Genomic DNA, 18862 nt, shown 5'->3' on the forward strand with positions numbered 1-18862 from the left:
ATCAGAAAAGAAGAAGCCAGATTGTAAACGGAAGTGCGGCCCATCCTGGGCAGGCATGTTTGGGGAGGGCTCCCACCTCCCAGTCCTCGGAAGGAGCCTGGTCCTGCCTCTCCGGTGGTCAGATTAGCCTGAGGCAGCCCCTCCACACAGCCTCCCCTCTGGCCTAGAGGCGCTGCTTGTTTTCTCATCCTCCCGAGGAGAGCGGAGAGCGAGGCCATGGGTCTGCCCCTGCTGCTGCTCCTGCTGCTGCCCCTGCTGCCGCCAGCAGCTCTGCAGGCTGGTGAGTGGCCAGGACCCCCTGGCTCTGACCAGGGCCCCAGGGGAGCCCCAGGGAGGGGCTGTGGCCAGCCAGGCTTCCCACCTGCCACAGCAGTGAGCTGGGCTGGGCTGGTCCCACAGTGCTGGGTCCCCCACATCCCTCACCCTCCTTTCTACCCGCCCAGCCAGAGGGCCAGTCCTATTCTCTGCCACACTTCCGCCCGTAGGTGAGGGTGCCAGATGGTCCGGGGTTATCTTCTCGGTCCCTCCAAGTGGCTTCAAAGTCCCTCCCTCTCCCTCCCTCCTCCAGGTGGCTCAGCAAAATGCACTTCAAACCTTAATTATGAAGTCCACCAACCAGAGCACCTCTCAGCCCCTGAGGGTGGCTCCATCGACATCCCCTTCTCCTTCTGTTACCCCTGGGAGTTAGCCAGCGACCCCAACGTGCGTATATCCTGGAGATGGAAAGACTTCCATGGAGAGTTCATCTACAACACAACCCCGCCGTTCACCACCTCACCGTTCATCCATAAGGATTTTAAAAACCGCCTCTCCCTGAACTGGGCAAAGGGCCAGAGGAACGGCTCCCTCCGGATCTCCAACTTGTGGAGAGAGGATGGACGTAGCTACTTCTGCCAAGTCCGGTTGACCACACGGAACGAAGGCGAGAAGGTGTGGCAGTCCATCCCAGGGACCAAACTCACCATCACCAGAGGTGAGTCCCGCTGCCCCGGCCACGGGTGCCCTCATCCCCCAGGACTGGTCCAGGCGCCTCTCTTCCTGACCTTTCTCTCAAACGCCTCTCCCTGACTGCTTGCCAGCCTCTGCCAGCTTTACCTTTTTCACCGTGATCTCCCCCAACGTGGGCTGCCTTCCTTGCCCCTCCCTCACTGCCCCGTAGATCCAGCCCCACCCCATCCCCAGGCTTCAGACCTTCCAGGCTCCCCGGTTATCCTCCTTCTTGCTCCACGTTGGGGCTCCAGCCCTGCCTCCTGCCTTCACCCCATGTCCTCCAGGCGGACTTGACTTTTACAGGATGTGGCCTGGCTTTCCTTTGTCCTGTGTCTGCAGGTGGAGCCCCAGCTAGCCCCACGTCTGTGTCCCCCCACAGCCATGAGCTCAGCCTGGCACACACAGGAGGGACCCCATATCGGCCCAAGGAATTCCCACCCCTCCCTCCACCCCTGGTAACACCCCAGCACCTGTTGTCCCAATCTCCCTGCTTCCCAGAACATGACCCTCAATGCTCCCTTCCCAGTCCCATTTCTTTATTCTCCTCCATCTCCCTCTTTCTGTCTTAATCCTCTTTACCTTCCTTGCCTCTCTCAGGGCTCCACCCCACCACACACACACACACACACACACACACACACACACACACACACACACAACATGGGAGCCTCTGTGTTGTCCCCTTCTCCATCCTGCTCCTGTTCCTCTGTCCTGGTTGTTAGAGGTCCCTCTGCAACAGCAATAAGGGCAGTTCCTGCTTACTGTGCACTGTCTGGCTGAATCCTTGGTATGCATTGCCCTAGTGAGTCTGCACCATGACCCCACAATAACAGTAGGTACTGCTATCATCTTTATGTTACAGATGAGGAAACTGAGGCTTGCAGAGCCTAAACACTGGCCCAAATTCCCACTAGTGCCGATGGGTTTTGAACCCAATGTAACCTCAGAGCCTACTCTCTGAACCACTAGCCTCTTACCTCACCTATTGACTGAATCATCTTGTTATCCTGACCTATTTTTAACCCAATATGGGGTGTGTTGCACTAATAGTTCTTCCTATATTGCTTAGTGGGGCATGGAATCTTAAACATGGGTTTTCCTGTCTCCAGGGCAAATACTGGGAAATTCCACTTATATGAGGTGTCTAGAATAGTCAGATTCATAAAAACAGGAAGTGGAATAGTGGTTGTCAGAGGCTGAGGAAGGAGAGAATGGGGAGTTGTTCAAATGGGATGAGTTTTATTTTAGAAAGAAGTGTATGGTGGTGAGAGTTACACAACAATGTAAATGTACTTACTGCCACTACATTGACTTAAACATGGTTAAAATGATAAATGTTATGTTATGTGTCTTTGACCACAATAAATGGGTTTTTTAAGTCCTGTGATCTAGTTATCCCTATTTGTAGGTGATGAAATACACCACTGATCGGTGGTAGATTCAGGATTTGAACTGAATGATATATGTGATAAGCCTTCAGCATTTCACCTTGTTACTCCTCTCCTGGTGTGAGAGCTTCAGAGGGTTGCTCCCCACCCCCAATGTTCCCCAAACTAGGGAACAGGATGTGACAGTTTCACTCAGATACTCCAATCCCCTAAGGAAGAATTTGCTTATTTCTCATGTCTTCTCAGCCACTGAGAAAACCACCAAGGACCCCACCAGCACCAGCACCACCACCACAGATGGCCTCGGTGTCCCAGGGAACAAAGGGAGATCAGGGTTTTGGCCCTTGAGTAAGGAAGTTGTGGTCAGCATGGCAGTGGTCAGCACTGTGCTCAAAATTGCAATTTTAGGACTGATGGTCTACCTCATGTGGAAGAGAAGCAAAGGTGAGTGGTCCAGGACCCTCCTCTCTCCCCAGGCTTCCCATAATCACCTGCACCAGGATGATTGCAGATCCCTGCTGGGATGAGGTCTAGTCTTGGGAATCGTTGTTAATGATCTCCTCAAGTGCTGTCTGGGAGTGATCAAGTTTGAAAATCATGGCTCTAAACCAGCCCCTCTCCACAACTTTTCTTGACTTAATCATTTCTCATCCGTCCTCTCCTTTTTGTTCATGGAGAGGGGAGGGTCTGCCATGAAAAATTTAGAGAGAAGAAGAAACAAGAAGTTGACTGAGCTCAGCGAGCATTGGTGGGGTACCTGTTTTCTAGGGCCTGACTTGTAATTAGAGATACAAAAGTAAACAAAGCAGAGACCCTTTCATGGAACTAATTGGGGAAGGAAGGGGTGGGGCCAGTTGCCTGAAGGGCTTATTGCTTCATTTGGAAAGAGCTAAAGTAGTTGCAATAAAGGAGGGGGTAACCAAGGAGTACTTCCCAGAGGAAGTGACACCTGCAAAAAAGTCTCAAAGAATAAAAAAGAATTAGCCAGGCAAGTGGCAAGGATGGTGTAGAGGTCACTGTTCTTTCAGGAGAAGGAAACCATTTGTGGAACTGTAAGTAGCTCAGTGCTGTGGAGGAGGCAGGAGATGGGGAAAGAGGACCTTGTAAATCACATCCAAAAGCCTTAGATCCCAAAGGCAATGTGAAGCAGCCAGATGGCAACCTCACTTGGTATTGCAGATACATCCAGTCTGCAGTGGAGGGACCAGGGCATTAGACCAGGGCATGCAGTGCCAGCTTGAGTGGAAAGAGAGCGACAGATCTTGGAAAAGGTTAAGAAGGAACAAGTAAGATATGGGGGTTGGATTGATGTAGGTGTGAGGGAGCCAGAAGTCCCATGTTTACAACTTGGGTGAACAGGCTGTGATGAAACTACCAAGTGAATTAGGGAACATAAACAGTCAAAGACCATGGTTCAGGGAGAAAAATGATTCTTCAACTAGATGAGCATCAGCACTTATAATTATTAAGCTACAATAATTAAAGGATGCAATGCTAGCATATAAAAGATAAAGTAATGGAAGAAAAGAAAAAATTCAAATATAGGCAGGATAAAAATACTAGTAGACCCAAATATATGCAGGAATTTAGTAGGTTAAAAGGTAGCATGTATAATCAATACATATTACTAGAACAATTGCATAGCCATTTGAGATAACATTATCTCCCTACCTTATCATTTGCACCAAAATAATACTAGCATTTAATATTTCAGACTTTTCATTCCCAGTGATTAAAAAAAATAATGTCCAGGGTATGGCAGAGTGGAGTGGAGGTCACTGGAGTTGGGGGATGGGTGAGTCCAGTGTCTGCGAGGATTGTCCCTGTGGATGATGAGACCCCACAGGAAGGTGGGCAGTGGTGGAGAGGATGTGTGTGAACTGGGGCCAAATGCTTGGGAAATGCTGTGGAGAGACTTGAGAAGGAGGCTGGGGGGGAGAGTGCAGGGAGGTGGGGAGGAACAACAGAGTCCTCGGTGGAAGAGAGGAACAGGCTGCAGTGTAAACACAGATCCCAGCCCTGAGGTTCAGAGGTAGGAGAGAGAAACAGCCACCACTCAAAGGAAAGCATAAGAAGCTGGTTTGTCACAGCAGGAGGAGCGATGGTGCCTGAGGGGGGGGACGGGGAGGGGAGGGAAGGTGGGCCAGGCTCAGCAGTGGAAGGAGAAGGTTGAGGGATTGCAAGGAGTTGAAGGAAAAGAGGAAGGAAGCAGAGGGAACGTTGGGGAGCGAGGGCAGGGTGAAGGGGGCACAGGGTGCAGAGAAGAGCTGCTCTCCTGACTTGGTGTTGAGGACAAAAGCAGGAGAGGTGTGGGCAGCCTCAGGATGCCAGCTGGTGCCACTCTGAGTCCTAGGCCCTTCCAGCAGGGGTTTCAGCAGAGCTGCTTTGCTGCCCTGGTTTATCCAAGGATGGCCTCAGAGTAGGATGAGGCAGAAAGGCAGGAGAGATGCTGTTCGTGGAAGGCACACTGACATGCTGTTGGTTCCTCTGCAGGTCTGTGAACCAAACCGGAGCCCCAGCTAGGTGAGTGTTTGTCTTCAAAGTGAGACATAGGGGTTTCGGGGGGCGGGGGGTGACTTAGGAGACGGGAAGCTCCTTCTGAGGACAGCGCTAGGATGCCTTTCACAGCTGCTCTCATCCTCGACTTTCCCATCCGCGTTTTCTTATGTTCCATAACAGGTCAGCACTTCTCCTACTAAGAACAGAGGATCTCATTACTTTCTCTGATTCTTTCCCAGAATGTCTCCCTTTTCTCTTTCTCTGGTATCCTCTTTTCACCTTCTCTGTCCCTCTTCCTAAGTTTTTCCTTCTGTTCATCCTATTTTCTTTCCATCTTGGCCATCATCCTTCTGGAACACATCTACCTTTCCCACATTTTTCCTCTTTTTGCTCATTGTACTTTCTGCCTTTTTCCCTGGTGAGGTGCTCAAAGGAACCACAAGAATCATCTGCCTCCATCATCTCTGCCGTCTGCCTTTTCTCAGAGCACCTTCCCCCCTCAGCCCCCAGCCTGGCCTCCTCTCCTCTGTGCTGGGATCTCCTTCCTGCCCTGAGCACTGGTCCTCCTCACCCTCCCACCAGTTTCCTTTTCTCCATCCTTCTTCCCATTTCTACACTTTCCCTTCCCTAAACCCCCTCCCACCCTCTCTCCCTCGCTGACTTTTGCCAGCTGCCTTACTCACCCATCCCAGGATGGTGTCTCCTCCTGGGGACCGAGGCCTGAGCACCCACCCCGAGGCTGTGAGATGAGCGCCGCTGGTTTTCCTTCTCCAGTTTTAACCGAGGCAGAGAGGACAGGAATTCACCGCTCTGGTTTCTCCTCCTGTGCCCCTTCCTACAACAGCGGTTCCCTAGAACAGCCCTCCTTCAGGTGCACTCAGGGGCCTCTCCTGGGCTGCACCACACACTGCCTCTCAAAGCTCTTCCAGGCAGCCTCCTTCTGAGAGCCTCACACCATTGCCTACATCTTCTGAGTAGGTCCAAGCAGGTCGCAGAGCCCCGAAGAGAACCAGCCTGATGCGGGTTTTGACTCCTTTCTACCCAGCCTCTGACACAATTCCCCTTTCCTTCCCATGCAGGGGATCCTTCCATAACACTGAGGAGAAGCACGAGAACATGGGGCATAAAGGTCAGTTCTACCACCATCACTTCCCACTCTCCACCTTGGCCCTTCCTTCTGCCTTACACACTCTCTCCCCACACACGTGCCCCTCAGCGTTTTCCTCTTTCCCATGCCTCACCCATCCCTCCCATGGACCCTGGTCCTGACCTAGCAGATGACCGCACTACTGAGCCCTCTGCCCATTTCTCTACCTTGGCTGCCATGCCTCTGATCCTGGCACATTTTAATTTTTTTCTAGAGACTCCAAGCTGGACCCAAAAGTAAGTAGCTCAGACTAGAGCCTGAAAGAATTAGAGAGAAGCTTGGAGAAGTAGGGGTGGAAAGAATAGAGGGACTGTGGTATCAGCAGGGCACTCAGGTATGAGATCACTGATGTAAGATGAGGTCAGCTCCCCCTCCACTTCTAACCCCTTTTCTCTGTTCTCACACAGGTTGACAGCATCCTCTATGCCTCCCTTACCCTCTCCAACTCAACCTCACCCTCACCGACAGCACCTCCCAGCCACCTTCTCCACGAGAGCCCCCAGGAAGAGACCCTATACTCTATGTTAAAGACCTAAGGAGTGTGACTGAGTGACGACCTCCTTAGAGTAAGCTGCACAGAAGGATCACCACTTCCCATAACAATCCCAGCCAGACACCGATGACTCAGAAGCCAGCAGGGGTCAAAGGCCACCAAGGACCGAAGAAAAATAGCCATCTGCTCCAGTTCCCTCTTCGTCTCGTTCCCTTGCCCACAAAAATAAAAGTACCTGTAGGATTTGCCTGCATGCATCTAGGAAAAAAAATTGATGTCACCTTCAACTTCTGTCCTTCTTGCCAAATATAAACTACAATACATAGCTCATGCCCAAGACCCCTCCTCTAGTGCTTCTGCTCAATGACTGCAAGTCCCTGAACACTGTTAGGCAGCTGTAACCCAAGGTCTGCCCTCCAGCCCAACCACTCTACTTCCCTTACAATTTAAGCCTTTACATGCATCACCTCACTTAAACATAAGCAACCCTATATGGCATAGGATGTACTCATTTGAGACATGAAATGAAGAACCAGAATGGTTTCTGTGCTTTTCTCAAGGCCACACAGCTAGCAAATGGCGAGCCAGGATTTGAACTTACTCCTTCTCTTCTCGATGTCCTTCACCCAGGACTAAGATGTCATTGCCTTCCCAGATTCCTATACTGTACAGGCCTCCCACAGAAACAATGATGTTAGTGACACGGAGGAGGAGGGAGAGAAGCCAAAAGGAAGCATCTACTTAGGGATGACCAAACCAAGTAAACCAGTAACCGGTTTAGTTAACATATAAACTGGTTTAATTTAGTCAATTCACCTTGTAGCCAGTGACTAACCCCAACACATACCAGCTCTATGTACCTTCTGAGAGGCTCTCCTCCTGTTCCGGAGGAAGAGAGCAAAGGAGCACAAAAGGACTCCTCAAAGAAGCCATGTTGAACTCTGGTCATCTGTATGCTGTGGCTTCACCCTCTGTTCCAACTCTTCCCCCAACATCTTCCATGAGTTGCTACAGGTTCAGTTCACTGGAGGTTTCATCGTCAGCGGGTACACTACCAGCCTCCTGAGGCAGTGGCTCCTGGGATCCAGGTCCTTCTGTCCCCACCAGGAGCTGGCCCTTTGGCACCATTCTAGCCTCTTTTTCCTCAGACTTTTTTGCAAATGACATGATAGTCCACATAGAAAACTTGAAAGAATTAACACACACACACAAAAAAATACAACACACAAAAAGACCCTCATGGACCTATTCAATGATTATAGCAAGGTTTCAGGTTACAAGATTCATATATAAAAGTCAATTGATTTCTCACATACCAACAATGAACAAGTAGAACTTGAAATTGAAAGCATAATACCATTGACATTAGCATCCTCCTCAAAAATGAAATACTTAGGTATAACTCTAACAAACTATATACAGATCTATATGAGAAAAATTATAAAACTCTGATGAACAAAATCAAGAACTAAGTAAATCAAGTGATATTTCATATTTGTGGGTAGTAAGACTTAATATTGTCATGATGTCAGTTTTTCCCTACTTTATCTATAGATTCAATGCAATTCTAATTAAAAATTCCAGCAAATTATTTTATGGACATTGACAAACTTATTCTAAAGTTTATATGGATAGGCAAGATGCAGAGTAGCCAACACAATATTGAAGGAGAAAAACAAAGTTGGAGGACTGACCCCAGTCTACTTCAATGCTTGCTATAAAGCTTCAGAATTGTATTGGTGAAAGAACAGACAAATAGGTCAATGGAACAAAATGGAGAGCCCAGCCCTGGCTGGGTAGCTCAGTTGGTTAGAGCATCATCCCAATATGCCAAGATTCTGGGTTTGATCTCCAGTCAGGGCACATACAAAAATCAACCAATGAATGCATAAATGGGTAGAACAACAAATTGATGTTTCCTCTCTCCCCTCCCTTCCTCTCTCTCTCTCTCTCTCTCTCTCTCTCTCTCTCTCTCTCTAAAAATAAATAAATAAATAAATAAATAAATAGATAATTTTTAAATGGAGAGCCCAGAAATGGATCCCTACATAGTTAACTGAGCTTTGATGAAGGAGCAAAGGAATACTATGGAATAAAGATAATTTCTAACCCATGGGCACAGACAGTAGGGGGTTGAGGGCATGTGTTGTGGGGTGGGAACAGCCGGGGAGAGGTCAATGGGGGAAAAAGGAAACATACGTAATACTTGAAAACAATAAAGAAAAAGAAAAAAGACAATCTCGCCCAACTGGTGTGGCTCAGTGGTTGAGCGTCGGCCTATGAACCAGGAGATCAAGGTTGGATTCCTGGTAAGGGCACATTCCCAGGTTGTGGGCTCAATATCCAGTACGGGAAGTGCAGGAGGCAGCTGATAAGTGAATCTCTCTCATCACTGATGTTTCTATCTCTCCCTCTCCCTTCCTCTCTGAAATAAATAAAAATATTTTTAATAGTCTCTTCAACAATGGTGCTAGAACAATGGGGCAGTCACATGCAAAGAAGAATCATCTAGACACAGACCTTACACTCTTAAAAAAAATTAACTCAAAATGGATCATAGACCTAAATGTAAACCACAAAACTACAGATAGAAGATAACAGGAGAAAACCTTGGGTGTGGTGATGCCTTCCCCCCCCCCCACTTTATTTTTATTGTTGACACTATTACAGATGTCCCCACTTCCCCACATACACACTTTGCCCGCTTCCACCCAGCCCCTGCCCCTCTTCCCCTCTGGCCATCACCACACTGCAGTCTGTGTCTGTGGATTATGCATATATATTCTTTGGCTAATCCCTTCACTTCCTTTCATCCAGTTCCCCCTCCTCCCTCCCCTCTGAGAGCTGTCAGTCTGTTCCATGCATCCATGCCTCTGGACCTATTTTGTTCCTCAGTTTATTTTGTTTATTAGATTCCTCATGTGAAATCACATGGTATTTGTCTTTCTCTGGCTGGCTTATTTCACTTAGCATAATACTCTCCAGGTCCATCCATGCTGTTGCAAAAGGTAAGATTTCCTTCTTTGTATGGCTGCATAGTATTCCATTGTATAAATATACTACTGCCTTTTTAAAATATTTTTTTATTTTTGAAAATATATTTTTATTGATTTCAGAGAGGAAGGGAGATGGAGAGAGAGGGGGGAGGAGAGAGAGAGAGAGAGAGATGATGAGAGAGAATCATTGATCAGCTGCCTTCTGCATGCCCTCTACTGGGGATCGTGTCCACAATCCTGGTTTGTGCCCTGATTGGGAATCAAATCCTGACCTCCTGGTTCATAGGTCGACACCCAACCACTGAACAACACTGGCTGGGCTATTCCATAGCTTTTTTATCCACTCATCTACTGAAGGACACTTGGCTGTTTCCAGATCTTGGCTATTGCAAATAATGCTGCTATGAACATAAGGATGCATATATCCTTTCTGATTGGTGTTTCAGGATTCTTAGGATATATTCCCAGAAGTGGGATCACTGGGTCAAAAGACAGGTTCATTTTTTTTAAAATATATTTTATTGATTTTTCACAGAGAGGAAGGGAGAGGGATAGAGAGTCAGAAACATCGATGAGAGAGAAACATCGATCAGCCGCCTCCTGCACGCCTCCTACTGGGGATGTGCCCGCAACCAAGGTACATGCCCTTGACCGGAATCGAACCTGGGACCTTTCAGTCCACAGGCCGACACTCTCTATCCACTGAGCCAAAGCGGTTACGGCAGGTTCATTTTTAAAAATAAAAATGTACCATCCATGTTGTCACAAATGGAAGGATTTTCTTCTTTTTTTAAAGGTTGAGTAATATTCCTGTGTGTATTTATATGTATGTACACATACACATTCTTTAGCAATTTATCTGTCAATGGACACCTAGGTTGTTTCCATATCTTGGCTATTGTGAATAATGCTTCATTGAGAATCAGAGTGCAGATATCTCTTTGAGATACGGATTTCATTTCCTTTGAATAGATAACCAGAAGTGGGATTATTGGATCATATGGTAATTCTATTTTATTTTTTGAGGGAGCTCCATACTGATTCCATAGTGGCTGCACCAATTTATTTTGCCACTAACAATGCACAAGGTTTCTCTTTTCTCCACACCCTTGCCAATACCTGCTATCTCTTGTCTTTTTTATAATAGCCATCCTAGCAGGTATGAAGTGATATCTCATTGTGGTTTTGATTTGTATTTTCCTGATTATTAGTGATGTTGAGCATCTTTTCATATATCTGTTAACCATTTGTATACCTTCTTTGGAAAAATGTCTATTCGCGTTATTTGTCAATTTTTTAAAAATATATTCTTGCCGAAACCGGTTTGGCTCAGTGGATAGAGCGTCGGCCTGCGGACTGAAGGGTCCCAGGTTCGATTCCGGTCAAGGGCATGTACCTGGGTTGCGGGCACATCCCCAGTAGGGAGTGTGCAGGAGGCAGCTGATCGATGTTTCTCTCTCATCGATGTTTCTGACTCTCTATCTCTCTCTCTTCCTCTCTGTAAAAAATATATATATTCTTATTTTCAGAGAGTGAGAGGGAGAGACAGATAGAAACATCAATGATGAGAGAGAATCATCGATCAGCTGCCTCCTGCACACCCCACACTGGGGATTGAGTCCACAACCCTAGCATGTGTCCTTGACTGAAATAGAACCCAGGACCATTCAGTCCACAGGCTGACACTCTATATACTGAGCCAAACTGGCTAGGCCATTTGTCAATTTTTAAATCGTTTTTTGGGGGGGTTGTTTCTTGGCTATTGAATTGTATGAGTTCCTTATATATTTTGAATATTAAATGCTTATCAGATATATAGTTTGCAAGTACTTTCTGCCATTTCATGCATTATTTCTTCATTTTGATTGTTTCCTTTGCTGTGCAGAAACTTTTTGGCTTGATGTAGTCACACTTATTTATGTTTGCTTATATTGCATTTGCTTTTGGTATCATAGCCAAAAAATCATGACCAAGATTAATGTCAAGGAGTTTTGTCTCTTTGTTTTCTTCTAGGAGTTTTATGTTTTTTAAGTCTTTAATTCATTTTAAATTATTTTTTTATGATTAAGTTATTACATATGTGTCCGTATCCCCACATTACCTCCTCATCCCCCCCACTCATGCCCTCACCCCCCTGTTGTCTGTGTCCATTGGTTAGGCCTATATGCTAGCATGTAAGTCCTTTGGTTGATCTCTCCCCCTTACCCCCACCCTCCCCTACCTTCCCTCTGAGGTTTGACGGTCTGATTGATGCTTCTCTGTCTCTGGATCTGTTTTTGTTCATCAGTTTATGTTATTCATTATATTCACAAATGAGTGAGATCATGTAATATTTATCTTTCTCTGACTGGCTTATTTCACTTAGCATAATGCTCTCCAGTTCCATCCATGCTGTTGCAAATGGTAAGAACTCCTTCTTTTTTACCGCAGCGTAGTATTCCATTGTGTAGATGTACCACAGTTTTTTAATCCACTCATCTGCTGATGGGCACTTAGGCTGTTTCCAGATCTTAGCTATGGTGAATTGTGCTGCTATGAACATAGGGGTGCATGTATCCTTTCTAATTGGTGTTTCTAGTTTCTTGGAATATATTCCTAGAAGTGGGACCACAAAAAAATAAAACTAGACCACCAACTTACACCATACACAAAAATAAACTCAAAATGGATAAAGGACTTAAACATAAGACAGGAAACCATAAAATACTAGAGGAATCCACAGGCAGCAAAATCTCAGACATGCCGAAGCAATTTCTTCACTGATACTGTTCCTAGGGCAATGGAAACTAAAGAGAAAATAAACAAATGGGACTACATCAAAATTAAATTAATTTTTGTGTATGGTTTAAGTTAAGGATCCAATTTCATTCTTTTGCATGTGGATATTTAGTTTTTCCAACATTATGTAGTTTTCCATAAAATTAATTACTACACATTATTGCAGCTACCCACAATAAATGAATAAATCTCAGGATCATAATATTGATGAAAAAAGCAATTTGTGGAAGGATATTTACAATATGATTTATTTACATAAAGTATAAAATTAATCCTTCATTTATATAAAATATAAAATTGTGTAGAAATGCAATTGTGGTAAAACTATCAAAAAAAATCAAGAAAATGTTGAACACCTCATTCAAGATAGTGGCTGTGCCTGGCCAGTGTGCTCAGTGGTTGAGCATCAACCCATGAACCAGGATGTCAGGGTTCAATTCTCAGTCATTGCCTGGGTTTTGGGCTCGATCCCCAGTGGGAGGCATGCAGGAGGCAGCTGATCAATGATTCTCTCTCATCATTGATGTTTCTATCCCTTTCTCCTTCTCCCTCCTTCTCTCTGAAATCAATAAAAACATATTTTAAAATAAAAGATAGTGGTTGCCTCTGAAGGGCCAAGAAAGGGATAGAACTAGAGAAAAACATAAGGGGACTTCAAAGTAATGACAAAGCATCTTTCTTATACTGGGTGGTGAGGACACAGGTATTTGTTGCATTAGTATTCCTTGTACCTTTTATTTTTTATATATTTTTATTGATTTTAGAGAGAGAGGAAGGAAGGAAGGAAGAGGGAGAGAGAGAGAGAAACATGGATGCAAAAGAGAAATATCGATCGGTTGCCTCCCATACACACCCTGACGGGGGACTAAATCTGCAACCTGGGCACGTGCCCTGACCGGAAATCGAACCAGTGACCTTTCAGTGCATGGAGTGACACTCAACCAATGGAGCCACACTGGCCAGGTTGTAATTTTTTTTGTTCTCATAAATGTTCTTATAACCAATGACATTTGACCAAAAAAAAATTTTTTGTTGTTTAGATTAATAAAGGAGCATGAGGAAAAAGAAGAGCCCTCAAAGGAGACTGTGAGGGAAGTAGGCATTAAGTAGAGAACAGAGCTATGCGTGGTCTAGGAATCCAAGGGAGAGGGTGTGGAATGCAAGTTTCAAGAAGGAATGTCAAGTGCTTCTGGATGGTTAAGTAAAATGAGCACTAAATGTCTTTTGCATTTGCCAATTAGGACATTCATGAGCCATGTCATCCAGAATCATTTTTGTGGAGTGGTTAGAGTGGAAGCCAGACTGAGATACTGAATGAAAACGTATGAAAAGAAATCAGCAAAAAGATATAAAGGAAATGCCTGGTAAGAGTGGGCAAGGGACTGCTTCTCTTCTGGAGGTGGCTCTGGGTGCAGATGCTGACGAGTTCTCAGGTAAGGTATCTTGAAGCAGAGATAGCTGAACAATGGTCTTTGCTTTCTCTGTGAATAAATGCTGCCCCCTTCTGGGAGTGAGGAGGGAATGGTGTGGTGTGATTAGCAGCTGCTTCTGGGAAAGGCAGAAAGTATAAAAAGGACTTAACCAAACAATGAAGTTGGTGAACTTTTAGCCTCACCAATTCATGCACACGCCCATTGTAGTACATTTACAACAACAACAAAAAAGTCAGAAATTCTTTGCAGCTTCTTCTCAGGAAGTGGAGGGTATTTCATCCCTGCATCTGAACTGGCCTTATGACTTGCTTTGAAGGGTGATGTAAGCGATATTGTGCAATTTCTAAACCTCAACCTGAACTGTAAGTGGCCTTGGAGCTTCTGCCCTAACACTGGGAATCCCTCTTCCACCCTCTGAGCAAGCTTGGGCTGGCTATCAGAGATTGAGAAACCATAGAGAGAGAGGCGCGACCATCCACCAATTCCAGCTGAAGCATCGATGAGTGATGAGGCTATCCTGGCCAAGGCAGTCCAGATGACTCATGGAATTCTAAGAAATAATCTTCGTGGTTTTAAGCCACTACTTTTTGGGGTGGTTTGTTGTACAATAAAAGCTAATTCATTCATTCTTTAGATGATTTTTAAAGCATATTCATAACTCTCTGGTTGTTTCCAATCATGCGTTTGTCTAAGTTTTCATCCACTCCTTGATCCTTTTGGAATGTAAACACAAGAAAAAATTTCTCTCCAAACAAGCTCTTATGTTTTCTATTACTACAAAAGGAAAAATACAAAATCCAGTGTGTGTGTGTGTGTGTCTAGGAAGTTTGGATTTGTCAATTACGACATTCATGAGTAATGTCATCCAGAGCCATTTTAGTGGAGTGGTTAGAGTGGAAGCGAGGCTGAGATAGTGAATACAGTGTTCAATTTCAGGAAGTATCCTGATACAATTTTCAAGTTCCTGATAAAGTTATCTTCACCTTCTACCTGGTTTCTAACTTCCTTTTTATCTTTATGTTAATTACTAGAGGCCCAATGCACAAAATTCGTGCACTGGGGGGGAAGGGAGTTCCTCAGCCCGGTCTGTGCCCTCTCACAGTCCAGGAGCCCTCAGGGGATGTCCAACTGACGGCGTAGGCCCACTCCCCACAGCAGTCAGACATCCTTAGCACTGCTGCGGAGGCGGGAGAGGCTCCCGCCACCACCGCTGCTGCACTTGCCAGCCATGAGCTTCTGGCTGAGCAGGACTCCCCCTGTGGGAGCACACTGACCACCAGAGGGAAGCTCCTGCACTAAACATCTGCCCCCTGGTGGTCGGTGCGCATCATAGCAACTGGTCATTCTGCCATTAGGTCGATTTGCATATTATCCTTTTATTATATCAGATACCATACTAGAGGCCTGGTGCACAGATTCGTGCACCAATGGGGTCTCTCGGTCTGGCCTGTGGGGATCGAGCTGAAACCGGCTCTCCAACATTTCCTGAGGGGTCCTGGTGCACAATTGGGGCCCATCTCACCCAGTCCTGATCAGCCCGACCCCAGCAGCAAGCTAACCAACTGGTCACAACATCTACCCCCTGGTGGTCAGTGTGCATCATAGCGACTGATTGAACAGTTGAACAGTTGGAGGGACAATTAGCATATTAGGCTTTTTTATATATAGATTGTATACATACATCTAGCCACTTAGTTAAAATTATAATAGTCTCCTACCTAAAATCAAGCTTTTAGCCCTCAGCATGCCTTCGTTCTTATCACAGACATTTGTCTCTCCAGGAATGTGACCAACAAAGCTCTCCTTCAGGGCCTTTCTCTGACGCACAGCCAAATGGCAGCCAAGAGAAGGAACAGCTGGAATGAGTGCATCTGGGATAGTTTGGAGTAGAGGCTAGCTGACCTAGAGAGTTATGTCCATAACCTGGGATTAACCTCCCCCTAGAGTAATTAAGGAATGGGCATTGGAGTCTGGAAGCCTTCATTCACATGCTTGCTCTGACATTTACCAACTCACTTCACTTAATTTCCCTATTTTAAGAGGATGGTTATAGTACATGCATGTGGCACAGAGTAAACACTCAAAAAATGTTAGCTTTTTACTAGTTACCCTGTTATATTCTTCTTCCCATGACCCCCATACCATGCTAGACTTCTAGCTCCCAAACCCTCTGGCTTCTACCACTGAGATATGGAGCACTTGGTGTCCTGCTCCGGATGTTCCTTCTGCACTGTTGATAGAATCTTGGGCTGCCTAATGGGCCAACTCATCCATATGATGAGGGACTCCATCCCATGGCAGTGATGGAGGATCTGTGTGTCACTGCCGTGAATGGCCATGACAGGAGATGGCAAGACGCCTGGAGCCTTGTGAAGAAAGGTGAATAGGGAGGGCTTTGAGAGACACCCCCTTGTTTGTGTAAGTGGACATGATGTTGGAACTTCTCAAAGGCTGGGCAGGGATTGACATCTAAATCCTAGACAAGGAGTTAGAGCTGGGCAGCAGGTAACAGCTAACCAGGTAGATCAGAAAAATAGCATGTATTTATTTCATAACATTTATAGACAAAATACTGAGCTCTGTAGCATTCAAAGAAGTATCTTGCATAGTTTCTGCTCTCAAGGGGAACCATGGGGAGAGGACATTTCCAGAAAAAAATTACCAACACCAGGCTAAGTGAATAATATAGAGACTGGCCGAAACCGGTTTGGCTCAGTGGATAGAGCGTCGGCCTGCGGACTGAAAGGTCCCAGGTTCGATTCCGGTCAAGGGCATGTACCTGGGTTGCGGGCACGTCCCCAGTGGGAGATGTGCAGGAGGCGGCTGATCGATGTTTCTCTCTCATCGATGTTTCTAACTCTCTATCTCTTTCCCTTCCTCTCTGTAAAAAATCAATAAAATATATTTAAAAATAATAATAATATAGAGACTGCATTACAAGAGTTTAAGGTAGGGTTGGGAACATCAGGGAGGGTTTCTGTAGGTGACCTGAGTTGAGCCTGGAAAGTAGAGAAGAGAGGGAAGACAACAGGGAAAGAACAAAATCAAAGGCCTGCAGAAAAAAAAGAGGATGTGGGCTTGTCTGGAAGGAAGCAGGCAGTCTAGCCAAACTGGACAAACTTTGACTTGAAAAGGACCAGAAGAGAAAGTTTGGATTGTCCTGCAGGTATGTGGAGCCATTGAATATTTATGAGCAGAGGAATCTAATCATATAGGTCAAGTGTTCCTGAGAGTTTTCACAAAAAGGAAGCTTTAGAGAAACTTCTAAGCGTACACTCTGGGCCCAACTTAATATCTTAAGCACTGCTTTCCCTCTGTTAACCCTCTCTCCACACTATCCTCACTGCCTGTAATGGCTCATTTCACCCGTGTCTGTATCCATTCAGAACTTCTCTTGCTGCAAGCAACTGAAAACAGTCAAAGAAGCTTAGGCAGGAAAGGAGTTGATTAGTCAGGTGACTGATGAGTTCGAGGCAGAGGATCTGACTTTCAGCACTCAAACTTGTCATCAGGTCTGTTTCTCGTAACTGCTCACTTCTGCCCCTACTGATTAGCTTCATTTTTAGTCTCCAGCAGCAGTGGGCTGTCTGGACAAATGACAAGATGATGCATCCTCCTATGTCAGTCTTGTAGAAAAAACTAGACTTTTCCACTAGCTCTAGCGAAAACCTTAATAGTACCAAGACTGGACTTGTTTAGGTGACCTGTCCATCCTGAAGACAATCAGTGTGGCCAAAGTGATGTGTTGCCCCGAATGGCCAGGCCTGAGTAATGAGCAGAATACCTATGTTCTGGAAAGTGAGGGCAGGAATTTGTTTGTCCAAGGTAGGAGTGCATAGCTCTAAATAACCCGACTTCCCCACAGTCCTGAAACGAGAGGATCTACCTACATGCCACATGTTAGACAGGGTCCCTGATGGCTATGGAGACCGCCCAGAGCATAGTGCTGCATTAGAAGGCCTACAGGGGTCCCTGCACACCCTTTACACACCAGTGGCTTCCCTGCACTCCATGGTCCGGGACCTGGCCAGGACCCCCACACCGTGGTAGTGCTGGGGTCTACTTTGCCACCTTGCCTGGGGCCATCTTTATCTGATGACTGACAGGATCTGGGCCGCTGTGGTTGCACTCTTGTGGTCACCAAGCTGGTCAACACCCTACAAGTCCATGTATGGCTGTGACTGGTTCACTCTCCAGGTGAACTGGCTTCTCTGAGCTGTCTTTGCTGACCTCTGCGTGGCCTTTGTAGACACCTGGGAAATGACCTCCAGTTTGGCCCTGCCTGATCGCATCCACCCAGGGAGGCTCATCATCCACAAGGTGGACTTCCTCCTCTCCATCTGCCACACCTGTGGATAGAGGGCAAGGGGACTGGGACAGTTGTGAAGAGGACCACAGCCCTAATAGGACTTCTGGGATATGGGCCAGGTGCCATCAACTTCTCTCACCTGGAAGACTGCAAAAGCTTCCCAACCACAGCCCATTCAATCCTTGCTCCACTCTAACCTCTTTTCCATTCAGAACAAGAGTGTTTGTTTTAAAACATAAATGAGCCCAGGTCATCGGCCTGCTCAAAAGCCAAGGCTCCGATCTCAGTCACTCTGCAGTTTCATTTATCGCCACTCTTCCAACTCCATGGATTCCTGCTGCACAAGCAGATCAAGGGGTACAGCTTTCTCCTCATTCTGTTCTCTGATCAAACATCATCTCCTCAGAGGCTTTCCCTGACTACCCACCCCTCAGAACCGGATCCCCTTCTCAGCCTGATTTTTTCTCCTATCACTAACCACAACCTGTAGTTATTTGATTTAGTACTATTATTGTTGTTTGCTTGTCTGTCTCAATAGAATGTAATATCCATGAGGGACAGGGAGTTTGCCTGACTCGTTCACTGTTGTATCCCGGTGCTTGAGACATAGCAGGAGTTAAATAACTATCCATTGAATAAATTCATGAATAAGTCAGATGACTGTGGTGTTACTTCCATGCCCTGCACCTTCTCTCAGCAACCTGCAACCTCTTGAGAAATAAGCAACTAGCCAAAAGGTGTCCCGTTTGCTGTTGATTACATTTGCGTAACTGTCACTGTTAATACTTCATCTCCTTACATTTACATGAAGGCACTATGATTTTCAATG

The 18862-nt window shown here is 46.0% G+C and overlaps 1 protein-coding gene across 2 annotated transcripts; it reads left to right on the top strand.

Moving 5' to 3' along the window:
* Nucleotides 1-8009, top strand: LOC132233284 (paired immunoglobulin-like type 2 receptor beta). 2 transcript variants are annotated; one of them, XM_059693695.1, is made up of 5 exons: nt 7-280; nt 569-973; nt 2625-2822; nt 5957-6006; nt 6432-8009. In XM_059693695.1, exons 1-5 carry the CDS (start codon nt 217-219, stop codon nt 6558-6560), a joined length of 846 nt encoding a protein of 281 aa, XP_059549678.1. In that variant the 5' UTR covers nt 7-216; the 3' UTR covers nt 6561-8009. The 2 variants fall into 2 exon arrangements, with proteins under 2 accessions (XP_059549677.1, XP_059549678.1); XM_059693694.1 differs by lacking the exons at nt 5957-6006; nt 6432-8009 and adding an exon at nt 4093-4481 and having other exon boundaries at nt 1-280.
* The last annotated feature ends 10853 nt before the right edge of the window (nt 8010-18862 follow it).

This window comes from Myotis daubentonii, chromosome 4 (genome assembly GCF_963259705.1).
Source record: "Myotis daubentonii chromosome 4, mMyoDau2.1, whole genome shotgun sequence".
NCBI lineage: Eukaryota > Metazoa > Chordata > Mammalia > Chiroptera > Vespertilionidae > Myotis > Myotis daubentonii.

What these genes read in the sequence shown, in the direction of transcription:
- LOC132233284 (XM_059693695.1), top strand. Translation starts at nt 217, where the DNA reads ATGGGTCTGCCCCTGCTGCTGCTCCTGCTGCTGCCCCTGCTGCCGCCA. An exon ending in CATGTGGAAGAGAAGCAAAG is followed by an intron (nt 2,823 to 5,956) that starts GTGAGTGGTCCA and finishes CTTCCCATGCAG; the next exon opens with GGGATCCTTCCATAACACTG. An exon ending in CGAGAACATGGGGCATAAAG is followed by an intron (nt 6,007 to 6,431) that starts GTCAGTTCTACC and finishes GTTCTCACACAG; the next exon opens with GTTGACAGCATCCTCTATGC.